Source organism: Stegostoma tigrinum, chromosome 5, assembly GCF_030684315.1.
Source record: "Stegostoma tigrinum isolate sSteTig4 chromosome 5, sSteTig4.hap1, whole genome shotgun sequence".
NCBI lineage: Eukaryota > Metazoa > Chordata > Chondrichthyes > Orectolobiformes > Stegostomatidae > Stegostoma > Stegostoma tigrinum.
The window spans coordinates 3,328,366-3,342,174 of NC_081358.1; the positions used below are offsets into that span (position 1 = coordinate 3,328,366).

The following is a 13,809-nucleotide window of genomic DNA, read 5'->3' on the forward strand; positions in this document are numbered from 1 at the left end:
TTGAAATCATATTGCAGAGCACTTCTTTAAACAATCGTTATACATGAATGAGTAAATTTTTCCCATTTTAGGGTAAACCATGGTAGCAAACTTATTGTATCAGTGATAATGGGAACTGCAGATGCTGGAGAATCCAAGATAATAAAATGTGAGGCTGGATGAACACAGCAGGCCCAGCAGCATCTCAGGAGCACAAAAGCTGACGTTTCGAGCCTAGACCCTTCATCAGAGAGCTCTCACATTTTATTAGTAAATTTATTGGATGCCTTCATATGATTGAATTATCTCACCCAATCACATGCTTCATAGTTCATTATCTATGAAAGCAAGATGTTGTGCGAATTACTTGGCAAATTGTAAGGTGAGAGAGCCGAAGGATCTTGCCACTGGCAGACTTTCGGCTAGAGGAGTCTAGCACCATATATAAAGGCCAGATAGAGACTGCATCAGTTGCTGCAGCCAGGATCACCCCCTCAGTTTTTTGGTGTTGCTCCTTCAGCAGAAGAGATACGAGCAAAAAAGCCTTTGTTAGCTCCCTCTTTTACAGAAGCATGTTGTGCATGTTGCTGGATGGGATCACAGAAAGATGGCATATCCCCTTCCTGGTTATTAGAATCAAAATGCCATGACATCATACCCAACTAAGCTAGGCACAATTACAGCACAAGTCGGTGTTGTTGCATGGCAAAAACAATGGCAAAATGGATGGCAACCAGAGCCAAATTGAGTCATTGATCTCCTGTGCACCTCTATGGTAAATGACACCATTATCTCTTAGGTACCTCACACTCATATCATTCCGTGTAACTCTGCCACTGCACACACATGTCACCAAGGGTGTTGGACTGTAAACCCCAGCATCACATTCCCAGAAGAGGTGATGGCCCAATGGTATTATCTCTGGACTGTTAATCTAGAGACCCAGATAACATTCTTGGGACCGCTTGGGGACCGCTTTGCAGAACACCTCCACTCGGTTCGCAATAAGCAACTGCACCTCCCAGTCGCAAACCATTTCCACTCCCCCTCCCATTCTTTAGATGAAATGTCCATCATGGGCCTCCTGCAGTGCCACAATGATGCCACCCGAAGGTTGCAGGAACAGCAACTCATATTCCGCTTGGGAATCCTGCAGCCCAATGGCATCAATGTGGACTTCACCAGCTTCAAAATCTCCCCTTCCCCCAACACATCCCAAAACCAGCCCAGTTCGTCCCCTCCCCCTACTGCACCACACCAGCAGCCCAGCTCTTCCCCGCCACCCACTGCATCCCAAAACCAGTCCAACCTGTCTCTGCCTCCCTAACCTGTTCTTCCTCTCACCCATCCCTTCCTCCCAACCCAAGCTGCACCTCCATCTCCTACCTACTAACCTCACCCACCTCCTTGACCTGTCCGTCTTCCCTGGACTATCCTATCCCCTCCCTACCTCCCCACCTGTACTCTCCTCTCCACCTATCTTCTTTTCTCTCCATCTTCGGTCCGCCTCCCCCTCTCTCCCTATTTATTCCAGAACCCTCACCCCATCCCCCTCTCTGATGAAGGGTCTAGGCCCGAAACGTCAGTTTTTGTGCTCCTGAGATGCTGCTTGGCCTGCTGTGTTCATCCAGCCTCACATTTTATTATCTAACATTCTTGGGACCTGGGTTTGAATCGCTCCACGGCAGGTGAAATTTGAATTCAAAAAATATCTGGAATTAAGAGTCTAAAGTTGACTGTGAATCCATTGTCAATTCTTGGAAAAAGCCATCTGGTTCACTAATATTTTTAGGGAAGGAAACTACCATCTCACCTGGATTGGACTACGTGTGACTCCAGACCCACAGAAATGTGGTTGACTCTTAAATATCCTCTGGGCAATTAGGGATGGGCAATAAATGCTGCCTGGTCAGTGACACCCTCATCCTGTGAGTGAATAAAAAATAAACATTCATCATATCCATTTCATGGTTTATAATCAACTCTTCTTTTCCAAATTACTAACCCTTCCTGCCCACTGCACTTCCTACTCACTCACTGGGGACAGTTCACCACTTTATAGAGTTATGCATGATGCCAGATTACTCCAGCACCCATTCCCATCATATTCAAACTTTCTCTTTATCTCATTGCGGGAAAAGTCTTCCCATTACAGGGCTGAGATGGACAGAATTAGCAGAGGTTAGACATTGGGTTCCTCTCTCCCATTAACACAAGGATCATCAAGCTGGGTGGGGACAGTCAGGACTAGGGGGAGACCAGCAACCCAGGAAGCAAAGTTGTGCTCAACTGTTCTCGGATGAGCCTTAATATCAACACTTTGCTTCTTTTTATCTTCACCATTTTTTCTCATCTCTTTCAAAGGCACTACCCGTACCCATGAATCCTCAATGAAGAAGAGGCCACACATTGTGCCCCTCTACACCGGCACTATCTCTGAGGAACAAGCCTGTGATCTACAGAGGATGCACTGGCAAAGCATTCACCTAAACCCTCCACCAGAGCAGAGATGATCACCTTAGCGATAAATAGGCTCAGGGACACAATCTGGTGGGCATTTCATTGATTTGTGTCTTCAGCCAGACGGAAAAAAAACCACCTGAGCTCTTTGATACTCAGAGGAGGAGGCCTGGCACCTGCTCAACCCCAACGTACTCAGCTATCAGTTACATGATCAACCTACAGAAAGAAGTACAAGAACATCAGGCAGGTGTGTCAGAGGCCCTTGTTAGGCTAGAACAAAAGGCTGAGCTGGCCATCATTGTTCTCACTATTGCGGTGGCCCTAGCATGTGGCACTTACCTACCTCGGTGTCAAGAGTGGAACCCTCACCCCCCCAGTCCAGCAGAGCGCTCTGTGAATCCTGGGTACACACTCGGATTTTCACTCTTTTGCTTTAGTCATGGGTGCTCATCATCACTGGAAAAGCAAAAGTGGGATGAGGGATCTCTACCTCACTTCTGGTGCCCTTTCCTCTCAAGGAGAAACACAGAGGGACAAGGAGTAACAGACAGGCACCCTGGCACTCCAGAAGTATCCGGCCCTTTGCCTCACTATCTGCCTGTTTCCCTTAAGCCTCCAGCAGTTTAATCTGAGGAGAGTGAACTTGTATCGGGGCAGGACACTTTCAACAGTTGGGAACACCTATTTGACCTTGTCACAAATGTAACTGTTTACGATAGTACTGATGGTAACAAGCATCACACTATCCTTGAGAAAATGAAGTCCTCTTTTCCTTTTGGGAGTACCTCCATCATATTATGTGGTACTATCTTCATGTGAGATGGGATAAAATTTGATCAGATCCAGCAACTTAAAACTGGGCATCCATGAGTTCCTGGGAATCATCAGTAGCAGTAGGATTGTATTCAACATAATCTGTAAACTGTGGTCCTGCATTTCATCATTGCACTCTACCATCAACATCAAGCTGGGAGAGCAACTCTAATTCAGTGAAGTGTCCATAAGACATGCTATATGCAGCACCATTAATACCTAAAAGTGAGATGTCAGCTTGGAGAAGCTACATTACAGAACCTCAACTGCATGCCAAATAAATGAAGTAGCATGTAATGAGCTAAGAAATTCCATAACAGATAGCTCAGATTAAACCTCTTCAGTTCTGTCATATCAGTCAGGAATGGTAGCGTAAAATTACCCAAATGACAGCAGGATGAAGCTTCAAAAATATCCCCATTCTCATAAGTACAAAAATAATACTGAAGTATTTGCAACAACCTCCATCCTGATATGATCCACCTTGTCCTTCTTTTGAGGACTCCAGTCTTCAGCCAATTTGACTCACTGCATTTAAGAAGAGGAGATGGCCTACAGCCATTATCACTTGATGATTAATCCAGAGCCCCAGGTTATGGTTCTGGGGACATGGATTCAAATCCTGCTTGGCAAGAGAAAATAATTAGGGGTTTAAGAGTCTAAGGATAACTTATGTGTGACTCCAGACCCACAGCAATGTGGTTGACTCTCTACTACCCTCTTGGCAATGGGGAATAAATTCTGGCCTGGCCCATGATGTCCACATCCTGTGAATGACTTAAACAAAGTTGATGCAATAAAATGGCTGAAGGCACTGGATGTTCCAAAGGCTATGAGACCTGACAACATGCCCATAACACTATTGAATAATTGTGTTCCAAAATCAGCTGCCACCATAGCCAAGCTGCTACAGTACAGATATAACACCGGCATCTACTTGACAACATGAAATGGTACGTCCTGTTCACAAACACAGAATCTCAGAACTGTTACTAACTTGAAAGCAGAATATTGGGTGAACGGAAAGAAACTTGGCCGTGTGGAGGAGGAGCAGGATCTTGGGGTTCATGTTTACAGCTCCCTGAAAGCTGCCACCCGGATGGATAGAGTTGTTAAGAAGGTGTATGGTGTGTTAGCTTTCATTAATAGAAAGATTAAGTTTAAGAGCCATGAAGTTATGCTCCAGCTATACAAAAGCCTGGTTCGGCCTCATCTGGAGTATTGTGTCCAGTTCTGGTCACCTCATTACAGGAAAGATGTGGAAGCATTAGAAAAGGTGCAGAGAAGGTTTACCAGGATGGTGCCTGGAATGGAGGGAAGGTCTTACGGGGAAAGTTTGAGAGAGCTAAGACTTTTCTCTTTAGACGAAGGATGAGAGGCAACTTGATAGAGGGGTACAAAATGATCAAAGGTATAGATAGAGTGGTCAGCCAGAGACTTTGTCCGAGGGTGGAGGTAGCTTTTACGAGGGGACATAGTTTTAAAGTGAGTGGAGGTAGATATAGGGGAGACGTCAGAAGTAGTTTCTTTACTCAGAGAGTGGTAGAGGTGTGGAATGCATTGCTGGAGAGGGTAGTGGAGTCAGCCTCATTAGGGGCATTTAAGCAACTATTAGATAGGCATATGGATGATAGTATAAGGTAGCAGTGGAGGTTCGATAAACTTTAGGTTTTGGGTAAAAGCTTGGCACAACATTGTGGGCCGAAGGGCCTGTGCTGTGCTGTACTGTTCTATGTTCTATGTTCTAAAATGACAAGGCCAGCTGGTGCATGGGAGTATCATGCTTCAAGGTAGTCTCAAGTTCATTTCAAGCCACACAGTATCCTGATCCGAAGCTACATTGCTGTTCCTTCATATTTATCTTGATCTTGGAACTCCTTGGCAGTACTATGGGTATCTCGACACCAGATAGATTGCTGTGATACAAAAAGGTGACTGCTCACTACCTTTTCAAGAGCAATTAGGAAGGGAATAAATGATGACTATCTTCGCAATGTCTGACTTCATGAACAAATAAAATAAAACTCTGCTGGTTTCAGTGTGTCACCTTAAAAATTCCCTGTACATCTTTACTCTCTGTTTTCTGCCGAGTAGTCAATCCTTTATTTAAGCTAATATAATGTCTCCAAATTCATAAGCTCTTATTTTGTATAATAACATTTCATCTAGTACCTTATCCAAAGTCTTTTTTGCAATCTAATTACATTAAATTCTCCAATGATTCCCCCAGACAGACAGCCTCCAGAGATCACAGCCATTTTTGACTGTCTCCTAGTTGTCAGAATAAAGGTCTGCCATCTTTACATCTCACTTACAGTTGTCCTTGTAAAGGATGCACAGATGCCCAGGAGGTCACGGCTCAGTGGCCAGTGTAGCATATCCTGTGGGATATGATTGGCATCTAGCTGATGCGTGTGGTTTTGCCAGGTGCAAATGTCATTGACTTCATAATGAGTGCATGCTGATGGAATAAGCATACCCCTGAAATTCTGAGCTTGTAACTTATTCTCTTTGTTTATTCCCAGTTTCTGGATCTAGCCTCTTCTCCTTGGGTCTTAATTTTGACTGTGCTACATCAGCAAACTCAACAACTGCTTCAAATAGAATTCTGTCCTTTCATATCTTTTATTATAATTTAGTTTCAATTTCTCAACTTCTGTTTGGTCCTGATTGTCTTAAAAACCAGATAGTTCTTTTGCATTTTGTGCTTACTTTTTCTGCTCTCCTCTTGATTTAACCGCAGTTTTAAAGCGCAGTCTGCCTCAAAAGCATTCAAGATTAAACTTAAATAGTACAGATTAGACCAGATCACAGAAAAAAAATTATTATACATTTGTCCTGCAGAAAGACAGTTGAAAGGAAATGTACAAGCGGGACATAGACTTCACTGTAAGAAACTTGCTATTCCCAGTGATAGGTATCCTCATAAACGGTTCAGATTACATTTTCTCCATCAGGCTCTCAATTTGAACAAGAGCCAGCTAACCTCATTAGTATCTATGTTACAGTGATATTCTCCAGTGTAGAGGAGAAAGACCAAATTCATGAGGAGGTTGGCAATATTTTCAGCAGAACATTTATCTCCTGGTGATTTAATTTTCTGAGTGGGTGCAGACTATGAGACACAACCCTCCTGCCTTGAACATCAGAGTTTGGGTAGATGACCACGGACAGGGACAACTTGACTGCTATTTCAACAAGCTTTGTGTGAAGAATACTCACATTCAGACCAAACCAAGATATTTTGGAAATATCCAACATGACTTTAGCACCAGTTGGGCATGATAATCAGCAGATCGCAGAATTGTTATCATGTAGAAGGAGGCCATTTGGTCCACTGTGTCTGTAACCCTAACTGTCTGAGCATGCTGACTTAGAACCAAACTCCAGTGAGCAGCATCTTCTTCACGTACAGCTACCACAGCTCTGTCTATATTACAGAGCATTCCTAGCATGCAACAGAATAGGATGCAAAACTTGAAACAGAGCTGCCATCTTCATAACAATGTCAGCTTTGCTGCCTACCTATGTATAAATCAACAGTTTCTTTACTCAATTGAATGGCAAAATGGTAAGAAAAAGCCAGGCAACTATAGACCAGTGAGCCTGACATTGGCAGGCAAGCAGTTGGAGGAAATCCTGAGGAACAGGATTTATATGTTTTCAGAAAGGCAAGGACTCATTAGAGATAGTCAATCTGGCTTTGTGCATGGATGTCGTGTCTCATGAACTTGATTGAGATTTTTGAAGAAGTTACAAAGAGGATTAATGAGAGCAGAGGGGTGGATGTGATCTATATGAACTTCAGTAAGGCGTTTGACAAGGTTCCTCATGGTAGACTGGTTAGCAAGGTTATATCACATGGAATACAGGGAGAACTAACCATGTGGATACAGACCTGACTTGAAGGTAGAAGACAGAGGGTGGTGATGGAGAGTTGCTTTTCAGGCTGGAGACCAGTAACCAGCAGTGTGCCACAAGGATCAGTGCTGTGTCCACTGATTTTTGTCATTTACATAAATGATTTGGATGTGAACATAGGAGATATAGTTAGTAAGTTTGCAAATGGTATCAAAATTGGAGGTGTAGTGAACAACAAAGAAGGTTTCCTCAGAGTACAACAGGATTTTGGTCAGATGAGCTAATGGGCCGAGGATTGGCAGATGGAGTTTAATTTAGTTAAATGTGAGGTGCTGTATTACAGAAGGGCAAATCAGGGCAGGACTAATACACTGAAAGGTAAGGTTCTGGGGAGTCTTGGTGAACAGAGAGACCTTGCAGTGCAGGTTTGTAGTTGCAGGAAAGTGGAATTCCAGGTAGATAGGATCATGAAGAAGGCATTTGATATGCTTGCCTTTATTGGTCAGTGCATTGAGTGTAGGATTTGGGAGTTCATGTTGTGGCTGTACAGGATGTTGGTTAGGCTGCTTTTAGAAAACTGCATTCAATTCTGGTCACCCTGCTATAGGAAGGATGTTGTCAAACTTGAAAGGGTTCAGCAAACATTGACAAGGATATTGCCAGGGTTGGAGGGTTTAAGCTGTAGGGAGAGGCTGAATAGAAGGGGCTATTTTCCCTGGAGTGTCAGAGGCTGAGGGGTGACTTTATAGAGGTTTATAACATTATGAGAGGTACGGATAGAGTAAATAGACAAGATCTTTTCCCTGGGTGGCAGAGTCCAAAACTAGAGAGCATTGGTTTAAGGTGAGAAGGGAAAGATTTAAAAGGGATCTAAGTGGCAACATTTGGACACAGAGGGTGGTGTGTGTTTCGAATGAGCTGCCAGAGGAAGTGAAGGAGTTTGTAACAGTTACAATACTTAAAAGGCATCTGGGCAGGTATATGAATAGGAAGAGTGGAGAGGGATATGGGCTAAATGCTGGTAAATGGGACTAAATTTATTTCGGATATCTGGCCAGCATGGATGAGTTGGACTGAATGGTCTGTTTCCGTGCTTTATGACTTTGTGTGTGCTGACATCCCTCTACTGCATGCACAACATTCAGCAACTGCTGCTCCTCCTACTTCCCCTTCCCCTTTCTCCAACTGCACATTCTGCTGTTGTATCACCTCCTGCTATAGCTCCTCCACTTTCCAACAAACAAATCCACTCCGATCTAATGCTGTGACTTCCACCTGCCAAAGGACTTGCCAATGTACATAATTGGGGCTCATTAATGAACAGTGGTTACAAGCAAACTCCGGAAGCATGCTATCAGTATCTCTGTAAAAGGCAGGAATGGGGAGAAAATAGCTCAAACAGATTGTTCAACAAAGTTCTGTTAGGCTTTCTTAGATTAACGTTTTTACCTAGAAGATAACAAGTACGCAATATAATTTACATATTGATAGTGTTATACATTACTATAAAAGGAGCATGATCTAATAATGATCTAATAATAATGGCCTAACCCAAATATATTGTTTCCTCAGTGCTTTTCCACAGCATATACATGAATCATGGTGTCATAAAGTCATTCAGCATGGAAATAGACCCTAGCCCATATTCCTCCAAACATGTCCTAGTCATGAACTTATCCAGATGTCTTTTAAGTGTTGTAACTGTGCCAAATCCACCACTTCCTCAAGAAGTTCACTCCACTCACGAACCACCCTCTGTGTAAAAAAATTTTGCCTCATGTCTTTTTAGGAAGCATGGACTGGGAGCAGTTGTTCCATGGTAAGGGAACTATAGACATGTGGAGATGGTTTAAGGAACAGTTGTTGGGAGTGATGAGTAAATATGTCCCTCTGAGACAGGCAAGACGGGGTAAGATAAAGGAACCTTGGATGACGAGAGCGGTGGAGCTTCTAGTGAAAAGGAAGAAGGTAGCTTACATAAGGTGGAGGAAGCTAGGGTCAAGTTCAGCTAGAGAGGATTACATGCAGGCAAGGAAGGAGCTCAAAAATGGTCTGAGGAGAGCCAGGAGGGGGCACGAGAAAGGCTTGGCAGAAGGAATCCGGGAAAACACAAAGGCATTTTACACTTACGTGAGGAATAAGAGAATGGTCAAAGAAAGAGTAGGGCCGATCAGGGATAGCATAGGGAACTTGTGTGTGGAGCCTGAGGAGGTAGGGGAAGCCCTAAATGAGTTTTTTGCTTCTGTCTTTACGAAAGAAACGACCTGTGTAGTGAATGAAACCTTTGAAGAGCAGGTGTGCATGCTGGAATGGATAGAGATAGAGGAAGCTGATGTACTGAAAATTTTGTCAAACATTAAGATTGACAAGTCGCCAGGCCCGGATCAGATTTGTCCTCGGCTGCTTTGGGAAGCGAGAAATGCAATTGCTTCGCCACTTGCGAAGATCTTTGCATCCTCGCTCTCCACTGGAGTCGTACCTGAGGACTGGAGAGAGGCAAATGTAATTCCTCTCTTCAAGAAAGGAAATAGGGAAATCCCCGGCAATTATAGACCGGTAAGTCTCACGTCTGTTGTCTGCAAGGTGTTAGAAAGGATTCTGAGGGATAAGATTTATGACCATCTGGAAGAGCATGGCTTGATCAAATACAGTCAACACGGCTTTGTGAGGGGTAGGTCATGCCTTACAAACCTTATCGAGTTTTTTGAGGATGTGACTAGGAAGGTTGATGAGGGTCGAGCTGTGGATGTGGTGTATATGGACTTCAGTAAGGCATTTGATAAGGTTCCCCATGGAAGGCTCATTCAGAAGGTCAGGAGGAATGGGATACAGGGGAACTTAGCTGCTTGGATACAGAATTGGCTGGCCAACAGAAGACAGCGAGTGGTAGTAGAAGGAAAAGATTCTGCCTGGAAGTCAGTGGTGAGTGGGGTTCCACAGGGCTCTGTCCTTGGGCCTCTACTGTTTGTAATTTTTATTAATGACTTGGACGAGGGAATTGAAGGATGGGTCAGCAAGTTTGCAGACGACACAAAGGTCGGAGGTGTCGTTGACAGTGTAGAGGGCTGTTGTAGGCTGCAGCGGGACATTGACAGGATGCAGAGATGGGCTGAGAGGTGGCAGATGGAGTTCAACCTGGATAAATGCGAGGTGATGCATTTTGGAAGGTCGAATTTGAAAGCTGAGTACAGGATTAAGGATAGGATTCTTGGCAGCGTGGAGGAACAGAGGGATCTTGGTGTGCAGATACATAGATCCCTTAAAATGGCCACCCAAGTGGACAGGGTTGTTAAGAAAGCATATGGTGTTTTGGCTTTCATTAACAGGGGGATTGAGTTTAAGAGTCGTGAGATCTTGTTGCAGCTCTATAAAACTTTGGTTAGACCGCACTTGGAATACTGCGTCCAGTTCTGGGCGCCCTATTATAGGAAAGATGTGGATGCTTTGGAGAGGGTTCAGAGGAGGTTTACCAGGATGCTGCCTGGACTGGAGGGCTTATCTTATGAAGAGAGGTTGACTGAGCTCGGTCTCTTTTCATTGGAGAAAAGGAGGAGGAGAGGGGACCTAATTGAGGTATACAAGATAATGAGAGGCATAGATAGAGTCGATAGCCAGAGACTATTTCCCAGGGCAGAAATGGCTAGCACGAGGGGTCATAGTTTTAAGCTGGTTGGTGGAAAGTATAGAGGGGATGTCAGAGGCAGGTTCTTTACGCAGAGAGTTGTGAGAGCATGGAATGCGTTGCCAGCAGCAGTTGTGGAAGCAAGGTCATTGGGGTCATTTAAGAGACTGCTGGACATGCATATGGTCACAGAAATTTGAGGGTGCATCCATGAGGATCAATGGTCGGCACAACATTGTGGGCTGAAGGGCCTGTTCTGTGCTGTACTGTTCTATGTTCTATGTTCTATGTTCTAAATCTCTCTCGTCTCACCTTAAAAATGTGCCTCTTGGTCTTGAAATCCCCCATCCTAGGGAAAAGACACCGACCATTAACCCCATTTATTCCTTTCATAATTTTATAAACTTCAATAAGGTCACCTCTCAACCTCCTACACTCCAGTGAAAAAAGTCCCAGCCTCTCCAGCCTTTCTTTATAATGCAAACCTTCCATACCCTACAACATCCAGGTAAATCTCTTCTGAATCCTCTCCAGCTTAATGATACCCTTCCTGTAACTGCCAATCAGAAATGGACAAAGCACTCTGAAAGAGGCCTCACCAATATCTTGTAAAATCTCAGCATGACTTCCCAACTCCTATACTCGAAGGACTGAGCAAATAAGGCAAGCATGCTAAATGCTTTTTTAACAGGTCGGCACAACATCGAGGGCCGAAGGGCCTGTACTGTGCTGTATTGTTCTATGTTCTATGTTAACCACTCTGTCTATATATGATTCAAACTTCAAAGAATTATGTACCTGAACCCATAGGTCCCTCTGTTCTATTTGCCACATTTAATGTCAAAGATGATGCTTTTTCAGAATGTACCTTGCAACATTGTTTCCTTTTCCTAGTATCTTGTGATTTTGTTTTTATTAGCGCTGGGAACAAAGACTAGATCAGCAACAGCAGATGCGTATCATGCAAGAAAGAAAGCAAAATGCAAGAAGCCCAAAGTCAAATTCAAAGAATGCAAATAAAGCTCCTAACAACCCCAGGAAGATCAACAAAAATAAAGGCAAGAAGGAAGCCAAGAAAGTATGAACCAGCAAATTTTTATAACTACAATCATCTAATACTCTGGATGTCATAAGTTGGTTCAATAGCAAGTAACAATCTGCAGATCATTTCTACCCATAAGCACCCCTGTATTTATTGTACTATTGCATTTCAAAATTACTGCTTAGCATCATTAAAGCACTAAAACTTTACATTTTCATATGCAAATACTGCTAACCATGTTCATTGGTTTGCATTACAAAATGGTAGGATTTCTATGCCTTCATCTTTCTCACTTACTATTTTCTTAGCAAAGATACGTGTGATATCAATCTCGTTAGTGCAGCTAATGCTCCTTAAAATTTGGATACTTGTGCTATTGAACCTGTTCTTTTGCTGTATTGGGTGGGTTGACAAAATACTCTCTCCAAGTCAACCTCTACATCTGAATGGACTCTTCCCATTTCACAGACCATGTCATTGCAATACAAGATACTTAGCATTACTTATTTAAAATATTATTCTGCTACAACACAGCTTAATATACAGAACTGCAGATTTTCAGACTGGATTTTATCTTCATGTTTTCAATTATTATCTTCACAAACCTTTGAAAATTTCATGCCATTCATAAGAGCTATGTTTTTTCAGGAATGCACCTTAATGAACATCCGTTAAATTTGTTTATTTCCTGTTAAGTTGTATAAAACAGTGATGTGGATGTTTCTGATAATGATAAAACGAGTTGTGACTTTTACAAGTACAGTTGTATGTCCATAATCTGGCAGCTTTGCGACTAGTGGACTGGAGAATTTGCTGACCACAGATAGTTACATGTGAATGCTAACATGGGAGCTTCTAAACACTTTTAACAAGTGCTATACGACATAAAATGTGATGATAGAATGAAAAGCAGCTATTTTAATAGAATATAGATATCTTTTAAACTGCTTATTCAGTGTTGTTGTCTTTATGCTGCTCTGGATCTTTCTGCGCTGGTCATAGATGTTGCCAAGACAGTATGCCAAATTAGGGATTTACAACCTGCTGAAGGATTTTGTTAAAGTTGAGCAAAAACTACAGAAACAAAATTAGATTAAGCAATCCCTAAGAATTGAACTTTTGGTTGTGGTGGTTTTATTGCTCATAATTATGTTGTGTTTGCTGAAAATACTGGAATTGATCTTTAGCAATGTAGAATATCTGCATGTTATCAATCACAGCTACACTTATTTGACTATAATGACATTTTTTACATAAATAACAAGAAATTTTGTACTGAAAGGTTTTTAGAGCTTGTCTGTTCCACTTAAATGCAGCATCCGTTCATCTCTTAAATGCCTAAAGTTCAACATTCCTCTCCCACAGAAATATGAAATAAACATTAATGGTGGACGTACCTGTTTGTATTTGTTTAGTGTTTTCTTTTCAGGTAACTTACAATTAACGCCAAATCAATCCCCCAGGTAACTATTATTTTTTGTAGCTGAAAATAAAAAGAAAATGGTGAAAAAAGAATCAGCAGATCAACTACCTAGGGAGAAACAAAATTAAAATACCCGGCCAATCAATTTAATTCAGAAATGCAAGATGTTATAGAAACTGCTGATCTCTAAAATAATTCAGTTCTAATGACAGGTGAATGATCTGAAATATGCTTCACAGATGCTCCAACATCATGTTGTGATCTAAAGTATGTGCAGCTTGATTGACAAGTTGTCATTCTGAGCATTTAGTAAAGCCCACCCAGCATGTGATGGAAGGCATTTTTTTTCAGTGTCTGTATTTGGGATGACCATAGGCTATTATGAAGTGGACTGCTCAGTTATAAACACTACTGCTCAAAACAGCTCTATTTCAACGTAAGTGTCAAATGGCCCGTGTGCAGTTTCTTGATTCAGGACTGTCAGATTCATAGCTTTGACCCCATTGCCAATTTTCAATTGCCACAGAACATGGTAAATGGATCCTGATAGAAGCCTGCATGTGATTTTGTTTGTTGTGGGGACCTTGGAGCCTTTCAACCTTGACA

The 13,809-nt window shown here is 42.5% G+C and overlaps 1 protein-coding gene across 1 annotated transcript in view; it reads left to right on the forward strand.

The window, feature by feature from the left end:
* LOC125451531 (secreted frizzled-related sequence protein 4-like) overlaps positions 1-12,321 on the forward strand; it is a 34,362-nt gene extending 22,041 nt beyond the window's left edge. The window contains exon 6 of the mRNA XM_048528726.1: positions 11,658-12,321. Within this exon, the coding sequence (XP_048384683.1) occupies positions 11,658-11,822 (165 nt within the window). The 3' untranslated portion in view covers positions 11,823-12,321. The remainder of the gene's footprint in view (positions 1-11,657) is intronic.
* Positions 12,322-13,809: the final 1,488 nt, after the last annotated feature.